This window comes from Tauraco erythrolophus, chromosome 3, assembly GCF_009769465.1.
Source record: "Tauraco erythrolophus isolate bTauEry1 chromosome 3, bTauEry1.pri, whole genome shotgun sequence".
Taxonomy (NCBI): domain Eukaryota; kingdom Metazoa; phylum Chordata; class Aves; order Musophagiformes; family Musophagidae; genus Tauraco; species Tauraco erythrolophus.
This window is the reverse complement of record NC_141467.1, coordinates 36,761,785-36,780,580: the sequence shown is the minus strand read 5'-3', so window position 1 is coordinate 36,780,580 and position 18,796 is coordinate 36,761,785. Positions and strand designations below refer to the sequence as shown.

The 18,796-nt window shown below is 35.5% G+C and overlaps 1 protein-coding gene across 2 annotated transcripts in view; it reads left to right on the top strand.

Moving 5' to 3' along the window:
• INVS (inversin) overlaps positions 1–18,796 on the top strand; it is a 106,290-nt gene that overhangs the window by 50,809 nt on the left and 36,685 nt on the right. For both annotated transcript variants that reach the window (XM_086609157.1, XM_086609156.1), the window contains exons 5-8: positions 1,755–1,922; positions 7,737–7,917; positions 11,532–11,641; positions 15,976–16,147. In XM_086609157.1, the coding sequence (XP_086465283.1) occupies positions 1,755–1,922; positions 7,737–7,917; positions 11,532–11,641; positions 15,976–16,147 (631 nt within the window). The remainder of the gene's footprint in view (positions 1–1,754; positions 1,923–7,736; positions 7,918–11,531; positions 11,642–15,975; positions 16,148–18,796) is intronic.

The following is an 18,796-nucleotide window of genomic DNA, read 5'->3' as shown; positions in this document are numbered from 1 at the left end:
CTAGGAAGCAGGATAAGACAGCTGCAAGTCCTGTTTCTAACAAGTAAATCTTTTGTGCCCTCTGGACAATGGAGTTGAACCAGCCTGTGCCCTACTAATCAGCTGTTTGCCTTCCAGGATATTGTAACATGTATCATGGAAACCCTGGCTATAGTTACAGCAGTCGTTCTGGAGAGGTCATGCTGACTTCCTGACCATGTTAATTAATTAACAAAGGTATATGGAAACTGGCCAAAACCTTTTAGGAACCTTGCCTGTTGTTTAGCAGATTTCCAAGACAGTATGAAAGCATTGCCAGATTTCCCACAAAATGTAGAGCACTTTTAGTCCACTTTGTGTCATGAGTAGCCACAGTAGCAAAGATGGAATTCAGGTCGATGAAAGCCGATCTTAGGGACAGAGTCCAGCATGTTTGACCCTATTAGGCACGTAACTTATTTGTTTCCCTTACCACAACTGTGTGCATCAAGATTGTCAAATGTAATTCCTGAACGTGAGAGAGAACAAGTGTCTTTTACATCTACTTCCATGTAGGCAACTGACTGAAAATCCAGTTGTAGATGAGAGAAGCCAGTAATCTGAGGCTCCATTGGCCTCTTGGTAATCAAAAGGTTTTGCTTTCAATGCAGCTATCAGTTTCTGGGGATACTGGTCATCTGCACTTAAGAAATAACGTTTGTTAACTTATTACAAATTTCTACTGCTAGAAGTGTTTTCAATTCAAATCCTGACAGGCTGTGATGGTTTGAATGTGCTTTATGGTGCTAGACTATATGTCATTGTATGGGGTGTCAGTTATCAGACCTTTCCTTGCAGCCCCCCCAGTTATGTCTTAGAATGAGCTCTTTTTCAGTGAACTACCAAGTAGACAAAAAGGTTGTGCTGTCATATTATGTTACCACAGTACTAAACTGACAGCTTAAAGCATCAAATACAAAAAATAGACTCCTTTTTGCCTTCCTCCTTTACAGAGCTGTTAAGGATATGATAGTCAACTCATACATTCTATCTCACTGTTCAAGGATGTTAATACAGAGTATCACAGGCTTATACACAAATGTCCCACAGCAGTTATTTCTCTCAGTTTTCAAATCAAAAAGCCGTTTTGCAGGAGTGAGGGGGGGGAAGAGAGATGGGAAATAAAATTCATTCTGTATCTTACAACCTATATCTGCTACTTGGTAGTTGGGAGAGATGTGTCTGATAAATAAAATATTTGTTAATATACCAACATTTTGCTGTTTAAAAAACCCACACATTGGTTTGTTTATGTAATTATGAACATCGATAATGCCTGTAAAAAGCCACTGGCAGGCAGGAATTAGCAATAGGAGCATGGATTGCCTTTTGATGTCTTATTTGGACTGCCATGTGTCAGTGAGCATTAGATTCAACCTCAGAATTTGAAGTGATCAAGGACAGCACACAAAGTCAAAACTTTTGCTCGAAATGGATCCAAGTCCAGTGTCAGTATTCAGTGAAATAGTTTTTTACTGTGAAGGAGGTCAAACACTGGAACAGGTTGTCCAGAGAGACTGTGGAGTCTCTATCTGTGGAGATAACTAAAAATGTGACTGGGCAGTGTCCTGATCAACTTGTTCTAGTTGACTCTGTTTTGAGCAGAGGAGTTGGACTAGGTGATCCCTTTCTTTCTGTGAAAATATAATGAATATTTCAGGTTCTAACCAACTTTAATTTTCATTTTACATTCATTTTTTAACATGTTTGTAAAACTTGTGAATATTGTGTTCCAGCAAACTGCGTTGCATTGGAGTGCCTACTACAATAACCCGGAGCATGTGAAACTTCTCATAAAACATGATTCAAATATTGGAATCCCTGATATTGAAGGAAAAATCCCACTTCACTGGGCAGCTAACAACAAGGACCCCAGTGCAATTCACACAGTGAAATGTATTCTGGTAAGAAAGTCCATTATATAGGTATAACACTTCCTGGATTTATTACTTTAATCTGATAGAAATATTTTTTATTCTGTGGAAATTTTTCATTTTAGTCCACTGACTCTTTGAGAATGAAATAATTTGCTTTTCCTAATATCCAGAATTTTGTAAGAAATCATCTCTAAATATTTTTGCTCTCTTGAAAGGGGTTTCTTTCAAAGTGTTCAAGGCCAGGTTGGATGAGGCTTTGGGCAACCTGGTGTAGTGGAGGGTTTCCCTGCCCATGACAGGGGGGTTGGAACTAGATGATCTTTGAGGTCCCTTCCAACCCTGGCCATTCTATGACTCTATGATTCCTCTTCTTTGCTCTAACTCATGGACTATGTATATTCTTTGAATTAGTTTGATGTGTGTAACTTCAGTTCAGGGTAAGGAAGGAAGAAAGGGGTTGTGAGTTCACCTAGATAAAATGGCCAGTCATATTACTCATCTCAGTTGCATCTTGCACGCTGATTTCTTTGTAGTGTGTCTTTTCTTCATTATTTGAAATTTTATTTCTAGTTAACTGTACTGAAAAGTCTAATTTAATTTGATCTTTGGAGTCAGAATTCTGGGAGGTATTTGATGAATTATCAGTAAGCCTACGATCAGTTTATTGAGAGACTTTCCAAATATTTTTGTATACAGATTTAAAAACTTTTCCTTGGTGACGTATTTTCTCTTTCTGCAGTATTTCAGTTTCATTTTCTACACTGACAGTGTAGAATCAAGCTCAGCTTGATTTTTACCTTGATTTTTATTCTGTGGAAATCTCTGAACTTCACTAAGATGGAAAGATGCAGACCTTCTTTTTCAAAGGTCTTTCGGAACTAGGCACATATTGATTGTAAGCTAACTGCAATGCATTATGTGTCTGTTTGCCCTATTAGCTTGCAAGTTGAGAACTTCTGTGTGGCATATGAAAATTTGCTTTGCTTTCCTCTAAATCGCATTCATAATCTTAGTTACTGTTTTTTTTTTTACTATAAAAATAGTTTTTGAGAAGTTTCCAGTGTTAATGTGATTTTATTTCTGTATTCTGTTTATTCAAGGTACTTGTAATTTGAACTCGGTTGTGAAATAATTTGTCACAAACAAAATTTTGTCACAAAGTTTTAGTTTGTATATACCATCTACTTTTCTGCCACACTAGAGAAATAAATTTGCTGAAAAGTATGTAAGGGTTGCTGTATTCAAATACAGACTTTTTCATAAGTTAGATAGTCAATGTAAACATTTTTAAAAGTTGTGGTGGGTTGGTCTCAGCCAACGCAGAGTCGCTCGCACAGTCCCCTCTTGTGAGACTGGGAGAAAATACAAGGAAAGCAAGAAGACTTGTGGATGAAGATAAGAACAGTTTAGTATGAAAGCACTATTCAGGAATAGACAAAACATGGGTATGTTATCAACAGTTTTAATCACAAATACAAAGCCCAGCATCATATTTGCTGCTGTGAGGAAATTTAACTCCATCTCAGCCAGATGCACTACAAAAGGTCAAAAATACATGTCTCCTTAATGAAGGTGTTCTCAAAGGTTCTCTTTAAGTAATACAGAATCATGATCATGTCCAGGCTTTTTCGTTCTTTTTTTCTTTTGTTTTAACTCTGACAGCTAAAAAAATGTATTCTTGGCTCCACCTAGGCTTTTTAGTGCATCAACTAAATTGTTTATATTCTAAATAGTTTTCCTTATATATGCTTATTGATGGAGTAAGATAGTAACAAGTTTAAATGAAGAAGTAATTTTGCTTACAGAATACGCTGTAAAAGTTGATGATACAAACATTGTTGCTAGGTAATCAATCTGTTGATTGAATCTGTTGTTGAGTATAAATACCTTTTTTTGGTGGTAAGGTAGTAAAGTCTTGTCTTCTCTCCAAACTGAAGTGATTTTCTTACTTCTCTTGATAGATATCTACCTAGCAGAGCTCACAATCTTCCCCTTCTTTCTTAGCTACTTTTTGCCCTATCACCCAGTTCCAGATCTATTGTCCAAGCAGCACCTTTGATTCTCATTCCTTTCTAGGTCTTCACATCCAGGTTAACTTTATAGTTTTTCACATTCTTTTTGCATGATGTTTCTAATGTACGTACCCATACAGTTAAAATTCCTGCATCTTGTATCTTCACGTACATAATTGCATTTCTAAGTTCACGAGAATATTGTCTTGTAGCAATAGCGGTGCAAAAGGCCTACAACTCTGTGTCACTGTTGCTTCTCCATATTTTTAATCACATCCAACACAAACCATTTGTATTTGCTTTCATGATAGAGTGCTGTAAGCTGTAAGCTATGTGCCGTTGCTCAGATGGCAGTCAGATATTGATATCTACCACTGGTCAATCTCCATTGGCAGCCTTTGTTGCCTGCTGACTAAGTTGTGAAAAGCAACACTGCTGTTGTTTCTCTCATGTTATCTTTAATGCTCTGGAAGAATTCACCAGAAAATTATTTTTCTCTAATGTCCTACTCAGAATTCTCCAGTGCTGCTTTACAAAAAGTCGACAGATGTTAAACTGCTGGTTTTATTGAGACCACAGTCTATGATACTGAAAAATACTGTCTTGTTTTTCTGTGCTCTGCTATCTTGATGTGTCCATTTGTAGTCTCCTGTTTATAAATTCATATAATTAAGGGTCATCTTTCTGTTTGATGTTTGTACAGTACTTAGCCCATTGGGATTGTCAAAATAAACAATAATGAAAAGAGCTCAACTGAATGCTGAAGAAGTAGATTGGGTTTACAGGAGTGACAGCTATGCACAAATTGGTTATATCTAATATTGAAATCCATTAAATACAGCAAAAATGGAACTTGTATTTAGAAAGTAAACAGGTGAAGTAGAGAGAAACACTAATCTGCAGGTCCTTTCATGGTCAACTTCCTTTTCACCTTTCCAGATTCAGCAGTGCTTGGTTACATGAAAAACGTTGGGAAGATTTAAGGAGAAAAGAACAGGATAAGGTTCCATTAATATGATGGCAGCAACTGCTTAGTACTCTCTGTCTATTTTGTATCTCTTCTCTTTATTTATTCTTCATGGTAAGAGACATGACATTTATTTGTACAACATTTTCCATTATTATCTACAATTCCACCGTTCTAATAGCTGCAGAAAAATGGGTAGCTTCTGTTTCTTCCATGTATTGTGCTTAAAATATTAATATAGTATGACAGTTTAATTATAGCTGGTTTTACACCAAAACCACTTAAAATCCAAAGAAATTGTACTCCTGAACGTAGGCCGAAAGAGACTTAGAAAATTTTAGTTTGAGTGGCCAAAAATTTTCAAACACTTGAGTACTTTTAGACTAAAATATAAATATTGGCTTTGTAATTAAAAGAGTCTTTACCATTTTGTAAAGTCACACTTTTGATTATGGGAGTATGTCCTGGGGAACATCAGTGGCTTGAGGAGTTTTGGGAGTCATTTTTTCATATGTTGTCGTGCACTTAGAAGGCTTGGAGATTAGCTTTCCAGATTAGATCAGTAAATTATAAGTAAAGTAAAGAAGCATTTGTTTCCTTGTTTGTCCATTTTGTTCAAACAGATTTTCCTCTGGTGGAGTTAGAATTGAAGTAATAACTTCTGTGCATATCATCATTCGTTTTTAGTCCTTCTTAAAAGTGATTCTTACAGCGATCACTGCTGATTTTTTGCAGTGGGCTCTATATTCCCCCTGCTGAGCTCTTTGAATAGACAGAAGGTAGGCGTATGATTAGTTAGCTTTCTCTTGAGAATTATTAAAGCTAGGGAAGAACATAAAACATCACTTTTCACTCTAAGGGCTCAGACAAATGCTTTTGAATGCTTATTAGAAGAAGTGTTATTTATGCCTTGATTATTGTTGTTTGTGTATGTAACAAATGTTAACTTTCATTGTATTTTTAGTTAAGAGATTCACATTTATAATTTTTTAATGTTTTTAATAGGTTATCTCTTACTGTAGTTCATTACTGTATCTACAATATGTTTCAAGCCTGTTAATTTTTTTTCTCTAGCAAAACATGGCTAACTACTGATATCTAAAACTGATGAAGTTTTTTAATATGCGAGACAGGCAACTTAATTAGCATTTACATATAGTATGCAAAATATGTAAATGTTTAACTTTAGAAAACTTACATTAATCAAATATTAGGAGGTTTAAGTTGACACTGTTAGAAAGTAAGAAACAAAGAATTAGGGCATTACAGGGTTGAGGTTAGTACAACAGTATAAACTTAGCCAGATTGCACTCAGGAAATATGCTTAAGTATAACTCTAAATGTGTTTATTTTTTTTTATCTAGTAAATTGAACATATAGAATGTACAACCTTGGTCAATTAATATTTGGACAGAAACCGTAACTCTGGAATTTCCTGTCTTCATGTTCCTTGATTTATCCTTCTCAATGTTAGATGTTTGTTTACTATGTAATAGTTACTGCATTTCAAATAATGCAAATGTAAGTAATTTTATGGCCTATTTGTGTACCTAGTGAAGTCAATAGGAAAAATAGCAATTAGTTTAGTGAGAAGGGGATCAGGAACTTGCTTTAACTGCTAATAAGCTGCACTGATCACAATCTTTCCCTCCTCTTTCATAAGTATATTATTAAGACAGTGTGGCTCTGTATTTTCAGGAGGATTATTTTTCTCAGTTATCATGGGTTAAAATCCACTCTAATGTTGGAAGCTAAAAATCTCAAGACTACATTCCTTTTTTCTTTTGCACAGGGTTCGTGTGACTTCAGTGAATTGTTCTGAACTGTTGGAGATAGTAGACTTGTTCCCTATAGTTTATTTGTTATGACATTCTGCTTCTGCTCTAGATGTTCAGTGTCCTGCATTTCGAGTTTCTATTGTTTTATTGTTTATTGTTTTCTTTAGAGATGCTGCTTTTTTTCAGGAAAGTGAAGTTTAAAGTTTGTATTTCATGGGCCTTTATGATATTTGCCATTTGGAGATCTCTGCAATACTAAGATGATGTTCATTTGTACCTCTTCTGTTCTTTTGCCTGAGAAAGAAAGTCAAGAAGAGAAATCTGTCTAGAAAAAGTTGTTGAGAGAGGAAATTATTGTAATATGAAACTGTATAGCTAGGGGCCTTATATGAAAGCAGTTTAGCATGCTTTTTAAGAAAAGATGATGAAAAGTCAAGATATATCTCTTAATGCCTATGTTATATGATCAAATGACTAATCATGATACTTTAAAAGATTTTTTAAATTCAAAATTAAGCCCGTTACAAGTAGATGCATTTGTTAGGAGTAGTCTCTAACTTACTTCTATCGTGTCAGCTGGAGATCTTGACATCTCCTTTAGAAATATTTTGATAGTCATGTGGGTTTAAAATGCTAAAAAAGTATTATAATGGAAGCCGTAAGATCGACTTATGCAAAAGGAAAGTGTCCTAGGAGAAATATGTGAAGATATATATGTTGTGTTCAACTCAGAAAATCAAGTAAAAAGATCCTAGTTATTTTCACAAGAGCCTGAGTTAGTATTTTAAAGATCTGTGTAAGGAGCCACTTGCACAACAGACTGGTAAAACTACAGGGTACGTGCCAAAAATCAGGCCTTGTAGAATAATTAAGTAAGTAAAAAAAAATTTCTGTAAGAAATATTTGAAAATAGCCTATCCTGCAACAAAAGTATCTGGTTGTAGAGCTATATTCTACTGAACAAGGACACTTTATCTCCTTAGTATAAAACTCAAAAAAAAAAAAAAATCTGTAAAGAGTATATAGGTTTTTCTCTTCAACTTAGATGTTTTTTAAATTTTGTTTTGTTTTTTTTTTTTTAAAGGAAGCTGCACCTACAGAATCTCTACTTAACTGGCAAGACTATGAAGGACGAACTCCCCTTCATTTTGCAGTCGCTGATGGGAATGTAGCAGTTGTTGATGTCCTGACCTCCTACGAAGGCTGCAATGTGACATCTTATGACAACTTGTTTCGAACTCCCCTTCACTGGGCAGCCTTACTTGGTAAACTGGACAAGGCTGAAGTCATTTAATAATTAATTGACTGTGGTGTTTAATCTTTGTTTCTGTTTTTTATTTCATTCCTGCCTGGCATTATGCTAACTAATTGCTTAGAATAATAGTAGTTTCTACTAGACCAGGATTAGAAGTTTGTGTGTAGACTGGCTTTTTTAGCTTCAGATTCTCCAAAGCATTGTAAAACACATAACTTCAGCAGGCTATATATGCTCGTGGTTTAAGAACAATTAGAGCTTATGGAGATGTTCTTGCATATGTAGCTTTGTTCATGGTAAAAAAAACCCTGGTACTCTAGAGCAGTGGTGTTCAAAGTGGGACGTGCACACCCCAGCGTGCATGCAAGACAATCCGTTGAGGTGCATGAAGAAAATATCAGAACTTCTTATTTTTTTTTAATCTGAAAAAAATAAGAAAACTTGACTAATACTTAATACACGGATTGATGCTAGCACCCTCACTTGGTCCACATGTAAGACAGTCACATAGAGTTTTACGAGGTGCCTGAGGGAAGCGAGTGCTCCGCAGTGTGGAGGGGTTGACAGTGGCAACATGACTCATTTGTTCACTTTCAGCTTATTATGATGTATTGCGGTTTATGTGTACCCGTTTAAGTGGATTTATGGATTATATTATCTAGTTTTTACTAAACTGCCCCTCACGAAATAGACAACTGGCTTAAAAAGATTTCCACAAAGAAACCGCAGATAGTCTGATAATGCCAGCACGAGTGAACAACAAGAAAATGGCAGATCTGAGATGACTTCTACTCCTGTTGCAAGCTCTTCATCAGACACATTATGACAATCTAATCAGATCTGACAAGAGATTTTATTCAGATAAAGTTTTTTTCTGTTCAGATTGCTACCCTGAGACTCAGACACTCTGTAAATTATAACCTTGCATATGTGAATTCTGCAGGGTTTGGTTTTTCAGATTAAAAAACCAGATCTTTGCAAAACAGCTGAAAACCTGGTTAAATATAAATAGTCTAAATACAGAAAAATGCAACTTATAGAATGACAGGCACAAAAATAATATGTTTTAGAAAATTGACCTCTTATTTTCTATTCTCCTTGTGCAGGAGGTAAAATAAACACCATATACCAGATAAAAAAAAAAAGAATCTTCGAACACTCTCCTTCCCCTTTTAACAGGCTTCATCCCGATGACCCTTTGGGACACTGCAGACAAAGAATGCCAATAAAAGAATCAGATTGCTCACTGGAGCAAGTTACTCCTACTCCAGTGACAATATACATGTAGTTTGATTATGTTTATTAAAAAAAGTGTTCTCAGATTTGCATTTGCATTCAGATAAGGATATTGAATTTTTACAGAGAGATTGTGAAACATTTTAAGTGTAATAGGACCGATCTCCCAAAGAAATAGTCATTATCACTTGGCTCTGTCCAAGAAACAAAATTTATCGTGTTTTGAAATTGATTGTATTTAAGAGAGAAGTTTTGTCTGTTGGAAAAATGGATTGTCTAATCAATATAGAATAAAGGGGAAGATGTGCCAAGACCTCCAGAGTCCTTTGTGGACTTGATGAGCTCTCTAGGTGGCATATGCCCATGGGGAACTTCTGACTGGTAGGTCATGATTAATTTTTAGGGTTCTGTTCTTAAGTTAGATACTGGATGCTGTATATAGATCTCAGAGAGTCTAAAATGTTACCAGATGGGTTAACAGAAAGAGGTTTTAAGTAGTGCATGGCTACAGCCACAAATACTCTGTTAAACATGATGGGTTGCATGTGACTGCATCTTAGGGCATTGTTGCTTCTGTTAACTTTCCTTTTGTGTCAATAAAACTTTCAGCCAAGCTACATCTCTTCTAAAAAAAAAAAAGTACTACAGAAATGACAGTTCTTGACCTCAAGAATTGAGTTTAATTTTTACATTAATGTCCAAGTGAGATCTGTCTTCGCACCGATATATTTACTGTTGCACTCAATGCAAACTCCCTCAAGCATTCTCTTGAAGATAATTTAGGTAGACCTCCTGTCCTGATTACGGAGTTCAGTTACCCTTTTTCTAGTTGCGTATCCTGAAAGCTCAGGCAACGTTTTTTCCAGGCTCAGTGCTCCTATGTTTTCCTGCTAGGATTGCACTCAGAACCAACTTCTTCCATTGCACCTCAATTCACTTCTTCAATTTGTCTTGCGATGGGAAGAGCATAGCAGCATCACATCTCTTCTCCTTAGTGTTTTTCTGTTAGGGAGGGAGGGACAAAATGTTGCGATGCTCTGGGTCCAGGCTTGTCTTAATGGCTGAAAGGAAAGAGGAGCCTTCTTGTACACCCTAAAGCCCTTAAAAAAAATAATCCCCACATAGTTGTTGATCCTTTTTGACCCAAGTTGACCATTTTCGCTTGTTTCTGATACTTCTATACATATAAAGTCTGAAAGTGCCATTCCACAAAAGAAAGCTTGCTTAGTCCTCCATGTCTTAGTTTTTTAAAAGTTACAGACAACAACTGTTACACAGCTTCATTCTGTAATTGTTGGTGTTTTCATTAAAAGAGTCTACTGCTAGTAGAAAGATTTACCTACTTTTTTCATTTATTCTAAAGTAATTCAAGTCAACTGTGCGAAAGTAGCAAGCTGCAAAATTGATTGTTTTCCACACACACACAAGATACTGGGAGCTTTCTCCTGTAAAACCAGAGTATTTTTATGTGATTTATGCCTTATAGTATCTCTTAAAATACCAAATCATTGGGATATTCTGTGAGCTGTATATGTCTACAAAAGAAAGCATATGAAGGGATGAGCTGACTTTAGTGGCAATATACTATATTGTGTCTTCGTTTTCCTGTCTGTGAAGTGGATATAAAGCTTACCCATCCCCCCCAGATGTTGTGATTTTAATCTAAAAACATCCTAATCTGTTTGGATGGAAGGAGTTATGTGTGTCATTTTGTTGTTCAGTACAGTTAAGGCAGCTGGCAGTAGACTAGCCTCCAGATTCTGCTATACATCTTCAGTTAAATTTTGGTTGAATAAAACCCAAGTAAAGAATTTACCCTTAATTCCTGTAAAACAATGTGATGTAGGATGAAATTGTCAATGCTGGTATATCCTGCCTTTTAATATAGATTAACAAATGCTCATCATCATCAGTCTATGCTCAATTTACTACTTCTGACTGATCTCTCACTCAAAAACAGAATCTCAGCTGAATTATCAGAAGCTTTTTCTGGAAATATTCAACTCATTCATTGCAATATTAATATCACAGTTATCTGACTAGCTACTGCTGATTTCTTTGTTTAGGGAAATGCTCTAGTGATTTCTTTTAACAGAAATAGAAAATTTTTCCACATATTCCTATTCATAGGTCATCCTGATTTCCAGATGCCCCCCAAAAATAGGGATACAGAGTGGAACACTGTTGGGAAGAAGGTGCATGCCATTTTAATAGTTCAAACATCAAGTCTTATGTTTCTCTCTTATGTTTAGACTATAATGGCTACAACACAAGCATGCTATTATTTATTGAAGTCTGTTAATTTTCTTATGTCTTTTTTTTTTTAATAGGAAAGTGTTTAACTTCAGGATTCAATACTTATCTGGTTTTATTTATTGTTTGTCTCAGGTCATGCGCAGATTGTCCATCTCTTACTAGAAAGAAATAAATTTGGAACTATCCCATCTGATAGTCAAGGTGCAACACCCCTACATTATGCAGCACAGAGCAACTTTGCTGTAAGTAGCATATACTCTAAATGTGAAGTAAATATATTTTGCTAAAATATTTATAATGTAACAAAGTGTTTGAGTTGTTTTTAAAATCATATAAACACCATGTTGTCTGCACAAGCTTAATTCGGAATTTTCCTATGTTATGCGATGTAAATGTGGTTATTTTCGAACTATCAAAATGTATTTTAAAAAACTAAATTGTGGTACAAATAAAGGCCCTTTAATCTAGATATTTGCATCAGAACACACAATAGCCATTTAGATACTTCAGTAGAAAACAGAATGACATCTACTATTTTACAGTGCTTTCACTTTTTAAGGCTCATTATAGCAAAATCTAAGCAGTTATAAGGTATCTAGAGTAAGGTCACCTGTATGAGTATTTGCACAGCTGCTTCAGTACCAGTCAAACCAGTCTTTGCCTTCAAGAAGGTGATTAACTTACCAATATTTGCTATTATGAATGAGCTGTTGTCTCATAAAGCATCGCTAAAGAGCGAGTGCATTTTGTCACAATTCTTCATGAACAGTATATTTTTAAAAGGTTTTTAAAGTTTTTAATATTTTTAAAATATTTTTGAAATTCAGAAAACAAAGGAAATTGGTTTCTCAGACAGCCTAATTCTTATATTTTGGTAGAATAGGTAATTTTTTTCCAGAGCAAGTTCAGATACAGTAGAGCTAAGTATAAAACTCAGCAATTTAATGATTGCTGGTCATAGATGTTATTATAGAATCATAGAATCATAGAATGGCCAGGGTTGAAAGGGACCTCAAACATCATCTAGTTCCAGCCCCCCTTGCCATGGGCAGGGAAACCCTCCACTACAGCGGGTTGCCCAAAGCCTCATCCAACCTGGCCTTGAACACTTCCAGGGCTACTTCCAGGAAGTAGTTCTCAAGCACTGGAACTTAAGAAGGCTTTTTTTCATGCTGCTCCGTCTCTCATAATAGTTGAATTATGCCATGCGTAGTAAGATGAGAGCTCCCATCCAGGTTTTCTTCAGTTATACTATTCATAATCACCCTTTACAAAAAGGGTTATTTAGTGCCTAATTAATGTAGTTAGGTAGCACATGTTGCTTAACAGGGATACTAAATTGGGTCTTTATTGCCTACTCACATGTTAATTTTCATAAAACAAGTAAAATTTTAATGCCCTTGAGAACCATTCAAGTTAACAGATCCCGAAGTGCTATTGAAAGAGGGAACTGACCAATGTATATTAATACCACAGCTGTCACCACCTGTTTCCTTGTGTGAGTGAATTTTGGTGTTTTGGTGGGTTTTCTGGGAGGCGGTATTAGTAAGACCATACAGATACTGTTTTAATTCAGACTTTCATTGAAGCATACCTCTGTGTATAATTTACACCTTTTTAAAGAATTTTTTATTGATGCTGATTATTGTCCATTACATGGCATATACATTTTGGGTCTGACTCACAGGAAATCAGAAAAATTTTTTGTGTTGTAAAAGCCATTCTTTCTAGTTTGAATCAAACTCATGGGAAGATAAAATGTTTTTATTTACAATCTAGTGATTATCTCCACATGCTTTTATCTTTTTTTTCTTTTCTATATTGACACATTCCTAAAAAATGATTTTTCATACTGGCTTTCTTTCTCTGGGCTTGATTCAGTTGTATGAATAGTAGAATAGATGGAATCAGACGTTCTTTTGTAATCTCATGTACTTACAATGAGTGTACTGTTTCTCATCTTACATAAAGAATCAAACAGGAGAGTCCCATTCAGATCTGTAAGTCTTTTTTAGCTGATGATGTATCCAAGAGCCCCTGTTTTTTCTCAATTACCTACAAATCCTTGAGTAATTCCCACCACTGCATTCCATATACATAGTCAACTGCGTGGAGATACATCCATGTTTGTTTTGGAAGTAGCATCTAGGTGTTTGTGGTTTGAGAGCCATGTTGTTGTTCTGTTCAGTCTGCCAAGTTTGGATGGGCGTGGTATGTTTCTTAGTTAAAATGTGATGTTTCTTAGTTCCTAACAAGAAGAAGAAAGTTTGTTCTTTTGTGTTTGTTATAAATATTTGCGTTGCTTTCAGTTTTACTTAAGTCGATATCTTGTTCTTTGCTCTGTTTTTCTGCGGGTTACTTACTCTAATGTGACATTTTTGTTTTTTAAAGACTGAAGAGACTTAGCTGACAATTTATGTGAAGAACCCCTTCTCTCAAACTAGCTTATCCCCACTTATTGTAGAAGGAAAAGTTCTAGAAGAAGAGAAGTTACTTAATATAACCACTCAGATAGGTTGCCTGAAATTTAGATGGCTTATGTATCCCGCAGAAGGTCCAAATAGATATCCGTTTTCAATTTTTGAACTTCATGTGTGAAGGCAGATGCTCTGTTAGCATTGATTTTAGTACACAGAATGCAGGACTAAATGTATATTATTATTATTTTTTTCTGAATTTTGCCAGAGATGTCCAAGAGAATGTACTTCCCTTTCATATACTTGTATAAACTCATCTAGTAAATGAAATGTGGATACCTCTGTCTTATTTTTCAATATTCATAAATAATATTGAGTATTTTTCAGTTTCTTAATAGCATAGAACAAAATGATCCAGGTTTACTTCTCTCCTTTACTGTTGTTTTTCAGCTTTGTTGTTTTTTATTTCGTTTTCTCCACTTTTTTCATTAGAGATAAATGTAATTTTTCATGACAAAATACATGTAAAATTAAACCAATTGATATTTCTATTTTATGATTTCTTAACCATGCTGTTCTAATTTAATTTCATTTTGTTTTCAAGTTCTGGTAACTTCATTTTGGAAAATAACTCTTACAGCACTATGGGATTTTCTTCCACTTTTTTCCCATTAAAAACTTTTTTAAAAAGAGTGGTTGAAAGAAACGTTGCTTTGCTAAAACTTAATGGAAAAATAAAATGACTTATTTATGTTTGTAGGATGTGCGCCTTAGTATTGAAAAGGTCCAGCCTTCATACTGCTTTTCACTTTGCAGGATTTCAAGCAGTGCCGAGTACTGGTAGGGTGCTGAGTTGCTGGCCTAATGAGTAGCCGTTTGTGTCTGAGGTGTAGTGGTGGTCAGTGTGAGTACACAAAGCTATAAACACATGCTGGTCTGTGTGGAAGGCTTAATGCTTTCATTCTTCGTTATTTCTGGCTGGAACTTTTTACAGTAAACTGATAGTTCAGATATGGACCCAAATTCACGAAGCTGTTAGGATCTTAGATCACATTCACATAACATAAATGAGGAATTTCCTGTTTCTTTAGAGGGATGAAATAGTAAGTAGCAGTTTAAAAAAATCCAAACTAATCCATAGGACTTGGGCATTTAAACACCTTTGTGATGATAAGCATTTGATTCCTTATAGCCAGGGAATTCTTATTCTACCCAGAGCAGTGAAAGAGCTATTTTGGGGTCACATGAGGGAAAAGATAAAATAGTGTTAATACTAAAATAGTAAAAAAAAATAAAATAATGCAGCTCACTTTTTCAGTTATTGGCTAGCCTATCAGTGTCTCTTAAGAGACGTTTACCAGCTGTTAAATACACAGCCTTTGTAAGGCATTAGATAGAAAAGGGAAAATCTTTTTCCTGCGGTAGTGATTTCCTCTCCCTTCCCTCGCTGTGTGGCTTATTAAGAATTTAGCAGCAGGTTAAACAAGTGGACTTGTTTGCTGAGAGATTAACACAAACACAGCATTTGAAGAAATAATTCTTCTTGCTTTGATTTAAATAGTTACAGTGGAAAGCCTGGACTCAGGTGTAAAGATTTTCTTAATTTTTTTTTTATTTATAATATTTCAGTAATTAGTAACCTGTTGATATTATTAAATATTAGGAAATATGTCTATGTTGCCCCAAAAGTCCTTTTCTTTTTTTGAACAGTGAAATTATTAGAGTTTAGCAAACTAAAATATTTGCGTGTGCAGTCATATTTAGAATTGGAACAAAAAGTATGTCAGGAGAATATTTTGAAGGAACATTATTGTAGTGTCATAGTATTACAGTAGTATTTTGATAAGCTGATAATATTTTTCCTGCTGCTTTCTTCATGGTGACCGCAGTTTCTTGTGATGAACACATGATGTTTGACACTATGAAGAAAAAACTATGAGATAGATACAGTGTTAAATTCATAGTAAAGGATGTGCTATGAACGTAGACGAGGAAAAGGGTGTAGCAGAGAATACAGTGCTCCTGTTGAGCTATTACTCTATATAAACATAAAAAGGAAAAATGAAGCTTTGATTTGCTTCATAAACCGCTAAATGAGACACAATGGTTTCTTGTTACGGATTCCTTTTGATGTTAATTTCAATAATATGTCTTTTCAGGAAACAGTTGAAGTATTTTTGAAACATCCTTCTGTAAAAGATGACTCAGATCTTGAGGGGCGAACATCCTTCATGTGGGCAGCTGGCAAAGGCAGTGATGATGTCATTAGGACTATGCTGACTTTAAAATTGGATATTGATATCAATATGACAGACAAATATGCTGGCACAGGTAAGATGCTTTACAGTAAAGAGCCACTGGATTTTCCAGTTAGTGTGATTTCCACCAATTAAAAAACATTGTTAGAAGATATATTAATCTCTTGCTGGATGTGTACCTGAAGTATTTCTGCATTAGTTTAATTATGTGTGTGAGTCATTTTTTGCCTTACTGTAGGAAAGAAACAAATGTTTTCTGTGCAGATTGGACCAGTTCATTTGAAGCCTAGCAAGAAGAAAAATGTACTGCTATGCTGCTATTTAGTGAGATCTGTAATCCTGGGAAAAGCAGAGCTGTTCTGTATTTTGAAGAATGAAATGAAATATAATTGCCTAAGAAGCTCTCCCTGAAAATACCTGTTAAAAAAATTTGTCAGTAAATAAATACCTTGAAACAATACAGAGCAAACGAAGTGGCTAAATTATCATCATGAAAATCCTAAGTACCTTAGTTATTTGTAAAGACAGTGTAAGAAAGATTAGAGCTATTGCACTTCTGTTGTCCAAACAAGAGGTTAAGCTTGATAACCCGCAAGTTTATCATCCCATTATCTGCCCAAAGCAAAAGATAGGTATGCAACACAGTGTTTCAGAATTCAAGCATACAAGTCATGAAATTTGAAATTTCCTATAGCGACTATGAATTTATCTCCTTTAATGAAAAATTGTAAGAATTTATGGTAGAAATATTGTACCTATCTACGTAGTACTTTCAACAAAAACAGAATAACAGTTCTGATAGATAGGCGTTGAAGGATATGTGTATTCCAATATATGGATATGTGTTGGAAATATTAGTGAAAGTAGTGGAGCCATATAGTCTGCTGATGACATCTGCTTAAAAAAAAGAGGAGAATGTGGATATATTGGGCATAAATTGAAGAGATTTGCTAGCAGGGAGGTGCGGGGGTAAGCTGTGTGGGAAGAGGTCACGAACTACTCTATGCCAGTTACAGCCAGATCACAAATTTAGAAGGTAAGTGCAAAAACGTATACCTATGTATAAGTAGTAAAATGGTAGCCAAGCTGATAGTCAGAGCACACACCCATGAATAATACAGTAGAGGGCATTTTTCCTGAAAAGAAAACTATGTGTTTTAAAGTATACTCAAGCATTATCTTTTGGCTGCACGTACATAAACTAACCTAAGCTGCATGCTTAGATTTAGGGAACTTGCAGCATAGATCTGTCCCAACCAAGAAAAAAAGATAGGAGTTTAACAGCTTTTCTCTTTTCAGATCACTCTTGTAATTACATAGAAATGATAAATAAATGCACTGACAGGGTTGTGTGGGTTTGGGATTTGAAAGATAGGATGTATGAATATTACTTTCATATAAAAAAATTGAAATGTTTATTTCCTGTGGTTTTATGGGGAGGTCTTTACACAAAAAGCTAAATACAGTTACCATAAAATAATCTGTATTTAAATATCTAAATTTTTCCTTACAAATTACCACACTGAAAAAATCCGTCTTTCCAAGTTATGGTAGTTTGTAATTTTTGAGTTTAAGAAATAGTGCAACAAATAAAATCTCAGTTTTCATGTTTGATGAAAAGACTATTTACAGACCATGTACTCTACAATTTTTAGTCTGGTTTCCTCTTTTATCAGTCTCACCTATATTTGCTCCTTCCTGACTGTTCCCTTTGAAATACCTCACAGTATTTGTTTCAGACCTTAAGGTGCGGTAATGTTGTAGTCACTGTGCAAACCTCCTTACGAAGGGTTTTGTTCTTTGCAGACAGTAATCACATACTGTGTTTCTGAAATTGCTCAGGTGGGATTTCCTGCTTGAATAATTCAGGTGGTTGGGTTTATTATCTTTCAGTCTTAAACCTTTCATAACAGTGATGTGTAATCACCTTTAACTCTTGATTTTTGTTGTAGGGCCTTTAATCCAAGGAAATGAATGGATTTTCCGTTTACTTGAAACTACCATTATGTAGAACAAACTAATAGTCTTAAAGTGGGGAACGATGCCGCTCGTCGCTTGCTGTCGAGCAATCCAAATTTTACCGTTGTGCAAGCATGCGCAGTAGCATGGGCTTTATTGTAGTGAGCTGTAAACTGAAAAGGAAGCCCACCAGTAAATCACTCTCTGATTGCAGACCTGTTTTTTTTTTTCCGAAGGTTCTTAATCATTCCCAAGTTTTGGTGAGGGAAGAGTAGTCTGACGGGAAACTATGCAGTAATAGAAAATAGCGTACATGCCTCCGTGCCTGGGATACAGTTGCTGAGGAGAGTTCAAGGTTGTGTTTTTCTGACTTTTGTGTGCCAGCTCAGTTAAGCTCAGTTATAATGTTGTGTTAACGCAGCCTTTTGCATTTACTTAAAAACTCTCCATTCAGCTTTGCTAGAACATTGAGACTCTCCGTATTGTGTAGGAGAATGACACCAAGGGAAAGGAATTTCCCTGTTCTCAGAGATCAGCGCTGCAGGAGCATTACAGGGGCAGCTTTATAGCTCTGCCGTCACTGCGTACAATGGAGAGGGCTCTGTCTGTCGGCTGAACAAAGGGCCTATTGTGACCAGCTGGCTGAAGAATCTCTTCAGTCACCGTGACTCCATCACAGAAAATTTGGCTTACAAGAAAATATTGAGCACAAAGTCCGAAACAAGATGTCTGCGTCAGAATGAGTGATGGGGAGAAGAACTGG